The sequence below is a fragment of the Melospiza melodia genome, chromosome 2 (genome assembly GCF_035770615.1).
Source record: "Melospiza melodia melodia isolate bMelMel2 chromosome 2, bMelMel2.pri, whole genome shotgun sequence".
NCBI lineage: Eukaryota > Metazoa > Chordata > Aves > Passeriformes > Passerellidae > Melospiza > Melospiza melodia.
The window spans coordinates 83,353,450-83,370,056 of record NC_086195.1 but is presented as its reverse complement, the minus strand read 5'-3'; the positions used below and the strand labels follow the sequence as shown (position 1 = coordinate 83,370,056).

The 16,607-nt window shown below is 41.0% G+C and overlaps 1 protein-coding gene across 3 annotated transcripts in view; it reads right to left on the bottom strand.

Annotated features, from left to right (window-relative positions):
- MTUS2 (microtubule associated scaffold protein 2) overlaps window positions 1-16,607 on the bottom strand; it is a 264,605-nt gene that overhangs the window by 146,925 nt on the left and 101,073 nt on the right. For all 3 annotated transcript variants that reach the window (XM_063149100.1, XM_063149101.1, XM_063149102.1), the window contains 2 exons: window positions 12,359-14,959; window positions 6,371-6,611 (listed from right to left, as the gene is read on the bottom strand). In XM_063149100.1, the coding sequence (XP_063005170.1) occupies window positions 6,371-6,611; window positions 12,359-14,650 (2,533 nt within the window). In that variant the 5' untranslated portion in view covers window positions 14,651-14,959. The remainder of the gene's footprint in view (window positions 1-6,370; window positions 6,612-12,358; window positions 14,960-16,607) is intronic.

Sequence of the window (16,607 nt, the reverse complement as noted above, 5' to 3'; positions counted from 1 at the left end):
GGGAGTTCAAAACAAAAGTTATTTTAATGAGCAGCTTTTATTTTAATGAAAATCTGCCAAAATAAGCTTAAAAATCTTTCTAGCTGTCTCACTGCCTGAAGCTAATTATAGAATTAAGTATTGTTGTCTGTATGCACACAAGTGATTTTCTATGACACTTCAAGCTGTTCCCATCCAGAAACATAAAAACATTTTGAGTTAGGGACTGATTGACACAAACTAGATGTGCCTGGGGAGACTTTGTTAAAAGTCTGAACTCCACTTCTTATGCGTCCCCACTGCACAAGAATTGCATCTTCGTGCATGGGTAAAAAGCAACTTTCATGTAATTTCACTGTGAAATTTGAAATATGTTTTAGCTGAAATGAATGAAAAATTAAAGAAATTAGTTATACAGATATGCTCTTATGAAAAAGAGTAACAGTTTAAGACTTTAAAACTCTGTAACTAAGGGTTACTTGGCAAGTCTTTGTCATCCGGTCATAGGATTTTTAGTTTTCTTTGCTTTCCCTTTTTTAAATTTTTTTTTTTTTTTTAATTTTTTTTTTAACCAGCACTTCTTTTAAAACTTTAATCATTAAATGCCATTTTCTCTCACTTACTGATGATCTGAACATCTCTATTCTTATTGCATATTGGGAAATCTGGGGTAAAAAACTTACCTCCAATGTCACTGCATCAGTCAGAGATAATACATGCTGAGTTAACCCAACCATTTGTATCTTTGCAGATCAAAAACAAATCATACATGTGAGAACTCTTTTCTGATGCCACTACATTTGTGGTTTCCCTGTACAGACATAACAACTTCTCTCTGAACAAGAACTGAGGAAAGGGGCTTTAAAACAGAGGCTTTAATGGTTTACACCTGAACAGCAGTGAGCAAGTTGAGCCCAGCTGCCCTGATGGTCTCTCACCCAAATACCATCAAGCCTGGGACAGGTCAGTTCCAAAGGCCAAACAGCTGTCACTGCTGAACATTGATTAATTTCTGATGGGTCAGTCCGCCATCATATGGTAGTAAATGCTCCCCTCCTCACGATTCAGATTTAAAAGCACCAAAAACTGCTCTGCACCTTCTCAGCTCCCAGGCAAACCAAGTCTGGTTAGCACATTCTCAACACCCCAAGAACTTGTCATCTCACAACTCATTCAGGCTGCAAATATCCATGTTCACTCAGCAGTTACTGTGAAAAGCATGGCACCCCTCAAAATCTTGCAGCACAGGAATCATCCATGCATGAGTCTCACTCATTGCATTTTCCACTGGCAGCCCAGAGCAGCCAGAACACTTCTCTGCACTGGAGCTGCATCTCATCTGCCCCTGCTGCTCAGAAGGGCTGTGGGTGTCCAGCCAGAGACAATGCTTGGCTCTGAGCAGGAAGGAGGCAAGGTAGGAAGCATTTCCCTGCTCCTACACCCAGATTGCTCCACATACTGTTCTTAGAAATGACAGCTTGGTACAACTGTCACATAGACAACCCTTCTAATATGATGGGGTTTAATTCCTTGAAGACACAGTAACTGGAGCAGAGAGGTGGCAGATGGCAATGTCTCAAGTAAGATGACAATGTCCTTAAAAAAATTCATGAGGAAGTGTGTGTGTGTCCCTTTGAAACTTTTTTTTTTTTAAGTGAAGTACAGTCAGCTTGCTCTCCCAAAGTAAATAGAGAGTGTGAACTGAAAACTCTTCAGGTTAGTGGAGGACAGAGAACATTTTCCTCTTTGAATTATTCCCTTGTCCCTCTTTCCTTAGCCAGTTAAGAAGCTTGCCAGTTCAAATCCAAGTACCTCAAGTACAGACAGAGCTGGAGTAACAGTAAGGCAATATTTCAGGAAGTTAACTCAGACCTCTTTTCTATCATCAAATCCAATTTACATGTTCAATTAATAGGTCACTATTACATTGTTTATTCCTGAGAGTAAACATGAAAATAAAGCTTTCCTGCTGGGAGAAAGCTGTAGGCATATTGTGGCATTTGAGATGAAATACATTATACATATGCAAAGACACAAATATATGCATATATCTGTGTCTGTCCAAGCAATGACAAATATTGCAGTCCTGATTTATGGGTAAATTCTGTCTTCAAGGAAAGTTGACTTGCTTACAAATGAGAGGAGCAGCTAGACCCTCGGGACTGACAAGTTTAATACACAGAGAGGCGATAAGGAAGTAACATTTCATTAACTCACTCTTCGAGAAAAAAATACCCCAAAACACTACTGAAAAATGTAGAATTAAGTTAAATTAATGAGCATAATTAAAGTGAAGCTTTAACGATGAGATCTCTGTTATACTTTTCCAAATCAGACACTAATTCCATCAAAATAATCAGCTAATGAATGCAAATCCTAACACACTTGCTTCAAGAAGTCTTTATAACCAAGAAAAACATATTAATATTTTACATGTTATAGACACAGTATGCTTCAATGCTTGTTTTGACTGACAAGTTTCCCATAGAAAGAGTAGAGTCTATTTACATAAAATAAAAAAAGTTAAGCTTTCAGAGACTCTATGGCACCTATAAGAAGATCATAACTTAGTGACTTCTCATTTTACCTACTTTGCAGAATGCTTTTTCTTACAGCCAGGCTGCTTGTCTGACCCTCCTGAGGCAAAGCACCACCGAAGGAGCAGCACTGCTTCAAAAGGCACTTGCAGCCAATGCCACCGCACGTCCTACACTGTACTGATGAAGAAGGATCACTGATCCAACCACACTTTAGGCATCACACTTAAGAGATCACACTTGAGGGAGCACTCATCATTATTTCACTTTCTGCCTGGCATAACGTAAAGCTAACAAACCCCTTAATGCACTCATAATACTTGCAGTCCATGACAGCAGTTCAGGGATTTAATTATCAATTACTTCAGAGTCAGTTTTATGAGGATTAGTATTATACATGGGCCAAACCACCCCACTTATCAGTGCTGCTTAACCAGACTGCTGCACAATGAATGGCATGGCAAAGGGGAATAAAATCCTTGTTAAGAGGCACCACTGCTGTCCCCGATACCGTGCCACAGCGATCTCAGTGTAAGAGCCGCCGCGGTACCGCGCTCTGCCACAGGATAGCAACTGGCTGATCCTTCTGTTTCCATTACCTCAGGGCAGGGCTGATATCACCAGGACTGGAAACTGGATTAAAAGCTCAGGATCAAGCTGCAAGAGATGCTGATTAGCAGTCTTGAAGGCAGGCCTGGTATCCCTGACAGAAAAATACCCCTTAGTCCCTAGCAGCTTTTGCTAAAGTTACCCAAGCTCTCACACCCCACAACACCCGTGAGCAAGTCTTACTGGCTCTGCATCCCAGACACTGCCCATATGTTCATGCATGTTATTTACTCATATTTGCAAATATGACTCTATCAAAGCTGTGTTTAATCCTGTGTTTCAAATAGTGCAGCAGAACCAATGATGCAGATCAAATATACTGCAAATAATACTACAGCTAACAGCTGAAATAACGGAAAGTGGTTGAAAATGGTGTTGGGTACCTCAACACAGATGGCTAAAAGGTGTCTGGCCCTTCTATAAGCTCCTCTAATTAGCACCCCAACAGGTCTGACATGCCAGGGGGTGCTCTCCCATTCATCCCTTCCATGGCAACCAGCAACCCATCTCTGGTCTGCATGTGTGCTCTGCTGTGGATGCAGGCACAGGAATCGATTCTCTGATGCCTCTGCACTCCTACACTAATCTTGTCCTATCTTCTGTCACCTTAGCCTCTTTCGTGAGCAATTCATTATTCTTTTTAAAAGAAAGTAATAAAAACAAAAAGTCTGGTAAGCTGACCTAGGAATTCATTGCCAAGAGAAGGATTAAGTCATTAGAGATATACAAGGAAAAAGGCTTTAGTCAAGGAAAAGGTGATTATAACAAAATCTTGAATAGATAATTGGGAAATAAAATACCAAAAATAATTGAATGTAAAGAAATCAACATAAGACTTCAGAAGTACACAAAAGATAAGTGGGAAGAGGCATTGAAACAAAGGAGAGTAATGAAAAGTACTTCACAACAGAATAAGGTACTGCAGCAAAATTAAACACATTCTTCATCTTGCAAGGAAAATGAAAGGTGAGATGCCAGAAGTGAAAACAATGTGTCCTAGGGTGGACAGTGAAAAACTGGAGACATCAGCAACCTCTCCAGAACAAGTCTTTGTAATTTGAAATCCATAAAACAGTCAGAGCCCAAAGACCAGATGAAACACGCTTTGGGGTCCTGAAAGAGATGACAGACAGATTATTGGACTATCAGGAGTTGTCTTTTATACCCTTTCTGAAACAGCAAGGTATCAAAAGACTAGAGAGAAACAAGCAAGATAACAGTTGTAGGAAGGAAATTATGGAGAGTTATATATTAAACTTGACCTCCAAAGCAGACCAGGTCCAAAAAATAATCAGTGATTAAAAAAATGAATAATTTTTTTAAATTCAAAAAATTACAAAAAAACCTAACTTTTGAGAAGTATGAAAATCTTAAGAAATACAACTTTAGTGGAATAGAATCACAGTAACAGCTCGTGCAATTTACTTATGTATACTTATGTACTGGCTCTTTTTAAAGGCAGTACTACAGACAAAAAATGGGACTGATAAGCTGATCCTGTTTAGATTTTAAAATGCCACATAACATAGAAGATGGTAAATGAATACATGCAAGACAAGCTCCTGTATGGATTAAAAGTGGCTAAGGAAAGTCATGTCTGTTTAGCATCAATGATGGAGGATAATGTGGATAATGGATGGGTGATGGATGAATAAAAATGAAGGCAGTATTCATTTCTGAGGATCAGAAAAAAGCATTTATTTTGTAATGGGTTCTGTTTGCACTTTCTCTCTTATCTATCTCCCAAACTGGTTCCTATAACACAAGGGTTTACCCTACTCATATCCTAAACTCACAGACTCTTGCAGTTTCATTTAAATGGAAATTATGATCCAATTACTCTCTGCACCTGTATTCCCATGTTCATTGCTGACTGAACTCAAGTCACAGGGCTGAAATGGTATTTACAACCCAGCCTGCAATCTTGGGGTGTCTCAGAAGTCACATACAGCTGAGTTTGGTCAGCTTCTGCTGATGGCATCAGATAAACTCCACATGCAGGGTCAGATAGTAAAGGATACTGGCAAGAGGCACTGTATTACAGAAAACCTTGATTGTCTGATAAGCCCCAAATCCTGTCAACCTGTATTACTGACTGACACTGTCCCCTCAGGGTAAAGTCAAGACACTCTGGTGCATTTCCATTCTAAATTTTTCTAAGTTTCTCCTGCTTCTTGGTATGGACAAATGGACACTGGGGAGAGATGGTAATAGTTTTCAAATACCTGCAAAGAGGAAAAGACCACACAACTACTCCAGATGAAAGGGGAAGCAAACTGCAACAAAGGGGGTTAGGCAAAACATTAGGGAGCAATTTTAACTTGAAAACAGGTAATGCATTGGAGCAGCCCTGCTTTCAGAGGCTCCAAGATCTCATATCAAAGGCTTTTATAAATAGTTTTTCATGAACAGGTTAAATAAGGATACATCAGAAAGAATCCCATCCTGGGGCAAGAGATCATATGACCTTAAGTCATTAATTAACTTTAGCCGTTGTGACTACTTAAAAAAATCTCTGCAGCATTCTAGGCTGTTAAACAGCTGCTACACTTCACTCTGGCAATGACTGATTTTCAGTTGTCTCTGAACTTGCCCCTGTGCATTTTTTAAACTTCCACACTTTTCCAGGCTATTAAGGAGTCTCCCATAGAAGTAATTATTCTCTCTTTCTTGTGACATCGAACATTTCTCCTTCCACCTCTTCTTGTGTTTTTCCCTCCCCTGTAATTCTGCCCAGGGTCATGCTGAGCTGGGCAGTAGCTAGGGAGAAAATGGTATTAGAAGTGTTATCTCCAAAGAGGTGTACACCAGGCCTTCAGAGAATCGAGATCTCTGCCGGCACATTTGAACACCGCCCAGGTTTTCACAGCACAACGCGGTGGGAATGTCAAATCCAGACTGAACGGTGGGGTCTTCATGATGGAAGAAAACATCCTATTATCTTCCCCAGAACAAAACCAAAGATTTTTCAGGCATTTACAAGGTGGAGAAAGATAAAAAGATGAAAAATGAGAATTATTATTGAAAACTATTCTCTTTCTTTGGCAATGAACAACCTTTGCACAAGTTCCAGACTCCCTAGTCAGCCTTGTTGCAGGATAAAAAGACACACCTCAAAGGGTGCTCTTGGAGCTTTGTAGGATCAGGTCAAAATGTTGCTCATTTTGTGATTTTTTTGTCTCAAAAAAAAAGGTATCTTCTTGGTGACAACAGTAAAGGGAAAGGAAAGAAAGTTCATACTTTACCTGAAGCATCAGGATGGTAGAGGCTGGGAGCACTTGTTATTTCTCCTTGCTGATGGAGACAACTCCCCGAGGATCTTTGACTCGCAATGAGAATCCTGCTCTTGGCAGATGGCAACCTGGACACTGCTCCCAGCCCCAGCTGTGGCTTCAGGATCATGGCAGATCGATAAAAGCTTGGAGACACCTCATAGTGGGTGTACGCTGGAGGGCAAAATTCATCTTTTGCAGGCCTTTCCCCAACCTGCAGAAAAATCATTAACAAAGATATTACGCAATAAATCAATAAACCCAGACAATATGGAGCTCCAAACTGCTTGTAAAGGCTAAATTTCCCTCCTTGTGAATCTGGTCCTCAGAGCACTGCAAACTTTCAAAAATTTATGATCTTACTATATGAATTGCTCTTCAAAAACATGTATATTACACCCTCAATATAGAAGTACACCCCATTAAAGAATCGATGCCTTCCCCAAAAGAAAATGGACAAATGGAAGACCTTCAATTAGTGAAAATGAGGGTACTGTTAAGTCATGAAACGTTATATTATTTACACATGTAGATATACTAAGAGACTGTGTAAATGGAATTTTTGTTAGAAGTTATTTAAAATACCCTTGCCCAATTCTGGGAGAAGTTGGTTTTAACTTAGATAGCTAAAAATAAAGCTGGAGGTGTTTAGGTACATTTTATCAGAGAAATTGTACTGCCAAGTAATTTCTGTGACCAAAAAAAAAGAAAAAGAAAGAACCCCCAGTATGTTCTCACTGCAAAATGTTCATTGTAATCTGTGCCACTCTAATTCCTGGAAAGCGACCTTGTTGTGGATGTGAGCACATTTCTCTAACTTATGCTTTCAGAGGCCTGTGGAATATTCCAAATTGGAGCTATAAAACCCACACACCCACGAGAATTGGAGAAAAAATTATCAGATTTGCAAATGTGAAACTTTTGCTATTTAGGACAAATAGATGCTGCTTTGTTAAAATCAGTGTCAAATCTCTCAGTATTTTAATGGGCATTTACTGTAAGCACAGCAGAGTTAGTCCCAAGCTGGAAGTGTTTCCAGCTCATAGCTGGCTCAGAGCACTGAACTTGCACTCGAGGAACGATCTGGTTCCATGATTCAGCCCTTGTGTCTTTGTGCATTCAGGCTGGGCTCTGACTCCCACTTTTCTGTGCTGCTTCGTGACTCAGGACAAGAGTGCAGAGTTTTGAACTCTCACATTTGCAAGGAACTGTTTGCTCTTCTGAGTAGAGTCCAACTTCTTCACCGTTTTCTTATAATATGCAATATCAACATAATGTAGAAAGGACCTATGAATATTTTTTCAGTCATCCCATTTAGACCATGGGAAAAGAAAAAAAGCATAGGAAATAGGAAATCTGAACTAAATTTGTTTAAAAATTAATCAAAAAGTGCCACAGGCTACCTAGGAAGAAATGTAACTGCCAATTAATTAACTCTGCTGTAAGTTATGATGCATATAATATGCCAAATCAATTTCTATTTAGCAATTATAAGCATTAGAATATGCACTTCAACATTGGCTATAAAAGCTTTGATCCTAGCTCCTTCAAGAGCTTTAATCCTAATTTAGCAAATCTTTAATATGCTAAGAGACAAGATTGGCCTTAAACTATGAAATACAGAAGAATATTTGAGGCCTTTGCACAGGAACTAGGAGGGCAGATGCAACAAACATTGAGCTTTATAGTTTTGCCCTATATTTTTTCCTCCATTTGCAGTCCTATTTCCTGCTATTAGATCTTTCTCTTTCCTTTTTTATTATACTCTTATGACCTATTTAAAGTTAGGATGCTGTATAATATGAATGATTCTGCAGACTTGGACTGCAGATGTCTGGCTTCTTACTTTCAGCTTCTAGATATGAGATTGTTTTTCTGGATAAGCCTCAGTTATCTTCTCTCCCCCTGATAAAATTTATTTCTATCAGATTACACTATGCATACTATAATTTCATACTTAAATGAAACTTAAGCACCAAGGCCAAGTATTTCAGTATAAGGAAAAGAGAAAATCTTTAAATACAGAAAATAAGCATTTTTTATAAACTGGGCCCATCTATTCAAATCTTCTCTCACTCCCTTTCTTTTTATTTATAGACAGTATGCTGAGAGTAATAGAGAAGGGCAACAAACATGGACACAAACCAAATCAATCACAAGCATAAAACCTCTTCTCAAGGAAGGAGTCCTTCTCAAGGAGAAGGACTTAGAATAGAATAATTTAGATTGGGAAAGACCTTTAAGATAATGAAGTCCAACTGAATTTGCCCAAATATCTCTCAAGAATTTGATGCTATTATTTGAAGACCCCAGTTTTGGAGGACATGAACATTTTATGAAGATTCACCGTTTTTTCCTTTCTATTTAACTGTGAATTCGTGAAGTGCAAAATGCAACTGGTCTCAACAGAATTATATAAAATTATTGCCATTTTAAAGCTCTTCAGAAAGATGTGGGTTAATACGATCCCTGTTAGCACCCTGTACTAGGTTTATGTATGAGGCACTTCTAGGGAAATGATCTGTTGCAACCTGCCCACCAAGAAGGTCAGCCCAGAGTTTTCTTCTGTGGGGCTGTCTGCTCATTACCTACACACCCAAGAGTGGATGTGTTAAAATGAGCCAGAAAAGTCTGCAACAAATGCTTTGAGCACGCAGGAATTTCCACAGGCTGGGTATTCCTGAGCAGAGCGGCAGCATGGCCAGCAGGTACGGATACCCAACACCTTCCTTCATGTTACTTTGTTTATAACATCATCAAACATTAATGCCTCGAGGAAGAATTTGCTTGTCAAGCGCCTGCTTCAGGCAACTCTTTGGGAAAAGAAGTTGGCAACATCAGTTCAGGCAGTTCAAATAACAAGATCAAGGGGAGAAACTTTTGGTTTGACTATATATAAAACACCTCCCCCAAGTCTTTTTTACCTCAGCAGGCTTTTTGTTTCAACAGACTTTAGTCCATCCATTGGACCACAATGACGCCTGTGCAGGGGAACAGACCCAAAAAGGTACTTGAATGGGGCCAGCACAGCCTTGGTGAGGCAGGCAGGAGAGCTGGTGATCAGCAGACCTTCTTACACACCCTCACCAGGTCAGGGCTCTTGGCAGCAGCCATAAAACAGTGAATAAAGTGACCAGTGGCCACTCTCTGACAGCACACAGACTGTACCTGTGCAGGTAAACTCTCTGCCTGCAGTCAACCTGTTCTGAACCTTGGAGGCCATGACATTCCACTGTTCAATTCACTAGGACAGCTACACTCTTAGGGTCCCAGTAGCTTGATTTGCCCTGTACCTTCCCACAGAGGCAACTGGAAGAACAAAGAGCCCACAAACACCCACTGGCACTGACTAGAAGAGGGTGAGCTCCACAATGAGATGGGGATCATGTTGTGATCAAAGATGTGGACCTGCCCTGGAAAAGAACTAGATTTCTTAAGCATTTTGCATTTCACCATGAGAGGTTTTCTGTTCTTTTGCCCATTCAGCCTTTACTCAACTCCACTGCGGATCCAACCCCTCAGTGCAGCTGGACTGCCTTCATGCTGGAGTTGGGATTTTTGCCTGAGCTGCCCTGAGTGGCCTTTGGCACAGGCAGCTCAAGAAGCCCTGCAGGCTTCCCTCTGCACAGAGACAGCCCTCGAGTCTTTCTCATGGAGTTCTCCAGGCCTTTTCTTGGAGTCTCCTGCCCAAGACAGCACCTTCTTATTTCTTCTATGCCTGGCACCCAGAGGGATATTTAATTGTTCCTACCACTTACCTGAATGATGCTTAGAGATTACAGCTATTAAAACTATCATAGCTATATGAAGGGGCTACAAAATGCTAATCAAAGCTCTCCAAAGACAATACTGGATGTGTGAAATGGGTCAATCTGGGATTTTTTTTCCCTAACCAAGACAATGGCCTGTGTGACCGAAGATCGTGCCACAGTCTCCTTGTCTCCAAAACCTCTGAGTCTTCCACATTCTCCCTTCAACTCAGTGATTTGGATCTATTTCAATGCATCCTAATTGGTTTCTTTTGGATTACACATCACTCTCATCTGCTACTAACCCATACTGTGCACAGCTGCTCTTCCAAGCATCTGTTCACCTTCATGGATTGATCATTTTCCTTTCCCTTGATTCATACTGAACCAAATCAGGCCCCATTGTATTCCTCCAGCTGGCAGGACAACCAGGTTATTGCTTTTAAGGTGGCAGTCCAAGAAAGCAGATTCCATCTTCTGCTATCAGCTCCTGAATCCTGGCCAAATGCAAACCAAAGTTTGACTTTTTCTTCTCAGCCTCTTCTTGTCAGTCCAGTTTCTCTGAAGAAGCAGTTTTCTTGGGTTCAGATATTCTCTTGTTGAAATACCCATCAAAAGTCGTGTTTCTTGGATGAATAGGGGAAGATCCTCTCCAGCTCATGTATCCTGCCTCTAACCCTAGCCTAGAGAAAATCACACTGCGGACTTGCCACAACTCGAATCCTTCTCATGCTAAAAACAGTTCTCAGCAGTGCTCAGAAATCTGTCCTTTGTTCACTGATGTGTCTGCTGATCCTGCCTGATTATCTGAACCCCAATTCTCACAGACACCTGTGGTCTCCAGAGGGTCATGCCACCCTATAAACAGTCAAACAGTCTGGGTCATTTTGCCTTTCATTCCACTGCCATGCATTCAACAGCAGGAACCTAGTAATTTTCCTCACCATACAAGGCAATTGTGAAAATATACTCATGATGGCTGAAATAGACAATCTCCCAAAGACTTTAGTAATTCACTCCCAGGACATAAAATACAAGGGACAGAGCTGAAAACTGTGGTTAAAGGAAAAAGGACAGCAAGTACTGTTCTTTCTGTGTTTGTGACAAGAAATAATTATAATCTTTGCTCACTTCAGTAGGTTTCTAGCTAATATGCCATAAGAGTCAATCTACACTCGCACACAGTAGCCTAATTTGGGTATTTGCCAGCTTTTGACTGAGTCACTACATTTTTTATTTCAATGCTCTTCCTTGGATCTATACCATATGTAGAATGAGTAAGGGAGTAAAACAGCCTTAACAACACCACAAGACACAGAGAAAAAAAAATCCTTTTTTTTAGACTCATTCAAATAAAATCACTTGTGTTATCTTCAGTGTTTGTATGAAAAGCTTGAAGTCCTTCAGGTCCCAAGCAGTGGATGCAAGAGCACATGACAGACACAGCTTGCTCTTCCCTGTCCTTCCTCCACCTACCAAGCAAGCTCATCCCTCCTCCACTGTGCTCATCTCCCAGCAGGGATTTTGGGAACCCAAGGCTCCTCCCCACTTTAGCAAGGCAGAAACACAGTGAGATATCTGGAGACAGAGGCACCTAGAGGGACTTCCATCACATTTTGGCTGCTTAGCATGGCTTTCCAGGGGCAAGAAGAAATCTTTTTTGAGGTGCAGGTCAGTGTAAGAAACAGCATTAAAATTAGTCAAAAGTAAGTCTTCTTTTGTATTATATGTATAATCCAAAAAGAGCCCTGATAATCCCTGGGTTTCCACACAGCTAAACAGAATGGAATTAGTTTAGCACCTCTAGTGTTCTGTCTACAAAAACCTGCCAACTTTCCCATTAGGAGTGAAGAGTCTCTATGGGCAAATTGCAATCATTTCCCAAAGCTATTCTTCAGGAAGCAAAAAAAAAAAAAAAATTATTCAATTCAGTATGTCTTTTTCTTTCTAAACATCCCTATTTATAATACTAGCAGGTGATCAATTTGCTGGAGAATACTGGAAGAACACAGTAACAACTTCCAGTAACAGCTAAGATATCACAACAGGGTCAGCGCCAGAAACAGTTAGGTAAGTTTATTCCTAATGATCACACATTGTTTTAGGATTTATTTCTTATTTGAGGTTTGAGAACTAACTTCTGGCAGCAGCAAATAAGTAAACAGTCACCACTTGGCACACAAAAGCAGCTGTCTAAGCTGCAGAAACTTACCTCCTGCAGAAACTTCTCGCCCATCGGACCGAAGTGATGACCTGGGGGCCTAATTCCTGACACTACTAGTCCAGAACCAAAGAGCCTTGGCTTCTGGAGGTCAGGTTTAAATTTATCATAGAGGACGCTGGCGGGCTTTGGCTCCCCTCCGCCGGACGCCTTCTGCTCGGCAGGGACGGGCACGCTGCACGCGGCGCCGTCGAAGGGCAGCCCCGCCGGCGCGAACAAAGGGTCGAGCTGCTCCATGGAACGAGGGCTCCTCCGAATGTACGTGATGATCTTCGGCCTCACAGGTTTGGGCCGGGGGATGGCAGGCTTCATCTCAGCGCCTTCTTCCAGCTTTTCACTGCAGTCACTGTCCACACCAGCCTTATCTGCGAGGGAGCCCTTGGGGTGGACCAGGATAGGTTTTGGGATGGCGCTGCTGCAAGCAGTCTTGATAGGCACTTTAGGGGATAAGTTTAACAACTGTGTGCTGTCAGTGGGAGGTAGGACTGAGGAGGGTGACAATTTGTCATCATGAAGTGCATAAAGGTCCTTCAAATTACTGTTTGATAGTGTGGGCTGACCATTAACATCCGGCGTTGCCATTGGGCGCACAGGAGTTGGGACACATAAAAAGACATCAGCCTTTGCTGGAATGTTACAGCTCTCTGGTGCTTCTGCTGGAGGGTGTTTCTCTACATTAGCTGTTTCTTTACTTGAAACTGAAACATTTGAGGTTTCCACATCACTGCTGTGACTATCAGGTTGTTGGTTTGACACTGTCTCTGCACTGCGTGCTCTGTGACAATCTGACGGATCAGAAGCAGGCACAACAGCATCCTCAGTGCTTTCTTTGACTAGCATCAGTTTATTCTCATTAACTTCCAAGGCTTTACTGTCAGGTGGATTAATATCATGTACGGGAGATATCTGTTCACCAACTGCTTCAGTGCAACCTGTGTCAACTTCATGCAAATTTTTGTTTTTTCTCGGTGTCACTTTGACGCTGGATTTACTGCTGCAGGTGAGTGGAAATATTGTTTCCATTTCCTCATCAGTAAAATACTCCTCACCAGCCTGGCTGGTTGCCCTGCTGTCACTGTCATTGCTTCCTCTTCCTTCCCTACTGATGGCGATGTGATCATGTTGCAATTTATCATCAGGATGAGTTACTACCTGGCTTGACAATGGGCCCTCTACTCTACTACAGGTGTCATGAAAATGGGATACTTGAAATTTTGACATGTCAGACCCAGAGCTTTTCTGTTCCTGCACTGCTGTATTTTCAGGTCTTGGACACCCCAGGAACTCTACCAACATAATTCTCTCTATCTTTTGTGGACATGTATTTTTATATTGCAGAGATGGTGCAGTTCTAACCTCCAGTTTTTTGCTTTTATCACCCTGACTTAATTGTGCTTCTGATTTACTAGCAACCTCACTGAGCTTAACAGCTGAATGTTGAGAATGAGAAGTATGCAATGTGCTTTCAATGCTAACATTTGGTACATTTTCTGGTTTACTTGTTTTCTTGTTCCCTGAGGTAGATGGTTTGGAATAAAATACAGTCTTTTCCTCTGAGGTATTGTCAAGTGGACAAAACACCATCCCAAGAAAATGATCTGTGGATGTTTTTTGGGATTTCTCTGTACTTCCTACCAAGTGGTGAGACCTGTCAATGGAGTCCAGTGATGCAGAAAGCAGACGTTTGCACGACACGCGACCAACGCTGTCTTTTGCAAATGTTTCAGGCTGAGGAGAAAATTTACTTGGTCTTCCCAAAGAAAGCCTTTTTATTCCCTCCACCTCCACAGTCCTGGACATTTTTCCCTTAGGAATGTTCTGGGTGAAGTCAATATTACCTTTGGAGACAACCTCCAGGTTGGCATCATTTGTGCTACTTTTTAAATTGGACAGACTTTGTCCTCGGCTAATCCTGATATGCCTTGATATATCCTTAGCTTCGCTGGTCCTACAGTCTTTCCCCATTTCCCTGCTTGTGGTGGAGGGCAGCTTACTCTCCTGTGCACTGGTGTGACAGGATCGAGAGTCCTTGAAGGTCAGAAGTTTATTCTGCTCTGTGGGCAGATGAGTCACTTTCTCTGTTCCTCCAGAGTATATATTCCCACTCTCATCTGTCAAATCATTTTTCTTAACATCCCCGTCAGTGTCTCTAACTTTTGTTACAATTTGGTTGGCATTGGTATCCCCAACATTCACTATGCTTTCATTGTTGTTTCTTATTTCACTGCGGTTGTCATGAAGCTGGGAATAACATGACTTGTTTGGAATTAACGGAGCACTCATTTTGAAGCTTCAAGTGACTGCTTTTTTTTTTTTTTTTGGTAGTTCTAATTAATGAGAGGGTGTTTTTCCCTATCAGGTTAACTTTTATGTATGCTTCAGTTATATATTTAAATTAGAACTGTTCAGTAGAAAATTCATCATTGGAAGGCTTGAAGTCTCTTCTCAGAGTCACATTTTTCTGCTGCTCAGTTGTCTTTTCTGCAGCTCCCGGACCTAGGAAATCTTTATGATGCGCTGTAGAGAGGTTCAACAAAAGCAAAATAGATCTGCCAAGTTCCCTCTGAATGAGAGCCAGTTAATCCAGCCAACCTAAGGGGAAAAAAAACCCAAACACAAATGAAACAAAAACCCAAACAGACAACATTACACTGATGTTACGAATCATGCTAACTAAATCAAACTTTAAATCGACAGCACTCCCAGGTATAACCCCAGGACAGAGTGTTTTCAAACACTTTAAATGCTGTTTCAATTACATTTTTGCTCCCAGCAAAAGTTCTTAGTGTAGGACAGATCTCTGACTCAAGACGTTACACAGCAAAAACTGTCCTGGTTAGAGGAGTGGTTGTAACTGTTTTTAAGACTCATAGGTTTACAACTGGAAATAGCCAGGTGAGGGTAGGATCCAGTCTTGAGGGTCTAAACATTTGCATATTGCTTCAACAATTATTACACCAAGAGTGGTTACTGAAGCATTTAAAGCATCACTGTACAGATTAGTCATCAATAATAAAATTCCAGGTCCATAGAAGTTGTTTATGGGTTTCTCTCCTTGCCTTGTAGAAATCACTGCTATTCTTTCACCAACAACCTGCCCCCTTCAACATTTCTTAGCCAGATCTATAGATTCCAAGAAAGCAAAAGCTATGGCTGGAGGCCTGCAAAGAAAAATTCTAATTTTTCTGAGACAGATGAATGTGTGTATTTTTAAATATAGAGGATTATACACCAATCCCAATACAGTGCATCTCTTTTTGGCTCCCTCACGTTTGGCTTTGGGAGCCCAGATTTTGTCTTCTATCACCTCCAGCAAGATGAAGGTGAGATTTCTGTCTGTTTCATGCCTAAATTCACTCTCTGAGATATTTCTTGCACCCTGTGTGTTCATACCCTTCATCATAAAGAAACATGGGCACTGGCAACTGGAACATGCTCCACATTTCCCAGAAGCTGGAATTCAAAGCACTTGCGATACTCCCAGCTGTGCTGGGTTTCTAGCCAGGGGCTCACAGGGGCACTAAATAGAAGTGCAGAATAAGTCCAGTGCTCTGTCTACAGTATCTGGGTGCCAGTCTGGGTCCCTGTGTTCACTGAAAGCATCTTTACACACAGTGTGCAGAGAGACCATGCTGGTGTGCTTCAGAGACAGACCAAACACTTTGGCTTAACGTTGCTAGAACAAATTTATAAACATGAAGGTCAGGAAAGACCTGGCCCCTCTCAAACGCAGGGCTCTGCTCAACCTCAGAATGATGCCAGTTGAGACTAACCCCTCAAAGCTGACAAGGATGGACTCTATGCACCCAGCATTGCAAGTTCATCTCTTCTTGTGACATCCAGCCTCAGATTAGGGATGTCAAAGGCTTGAAGAATCCACTACATTCTCACAATTAACACCCATACAATTACCCAAAGATATTTTCTTTTTCTCAGAATATTGCCTGCTTGATTTTGTAATGTGTTTTATGACTACCATTACAATAACTACACAGCTTGTAAATAATACAAGGTTCTGCTATGGAACATACAAGATTCCTACTAAATTAATATAAAAATATAATGTATTTTCCTATTAGAGAATACAAACTTTGGAGCTTGGTTCTGTCAATGTGTTGAACATTTACATATCATGGTAGGTCCATCTGGAAGTAAGATACATGGTTTTGTGTTACATTTTGGACCTTAGATTTGATCATTCTTCTGTTAATAGCTGCTATGTAAGAAGCTTTGGCTTGGG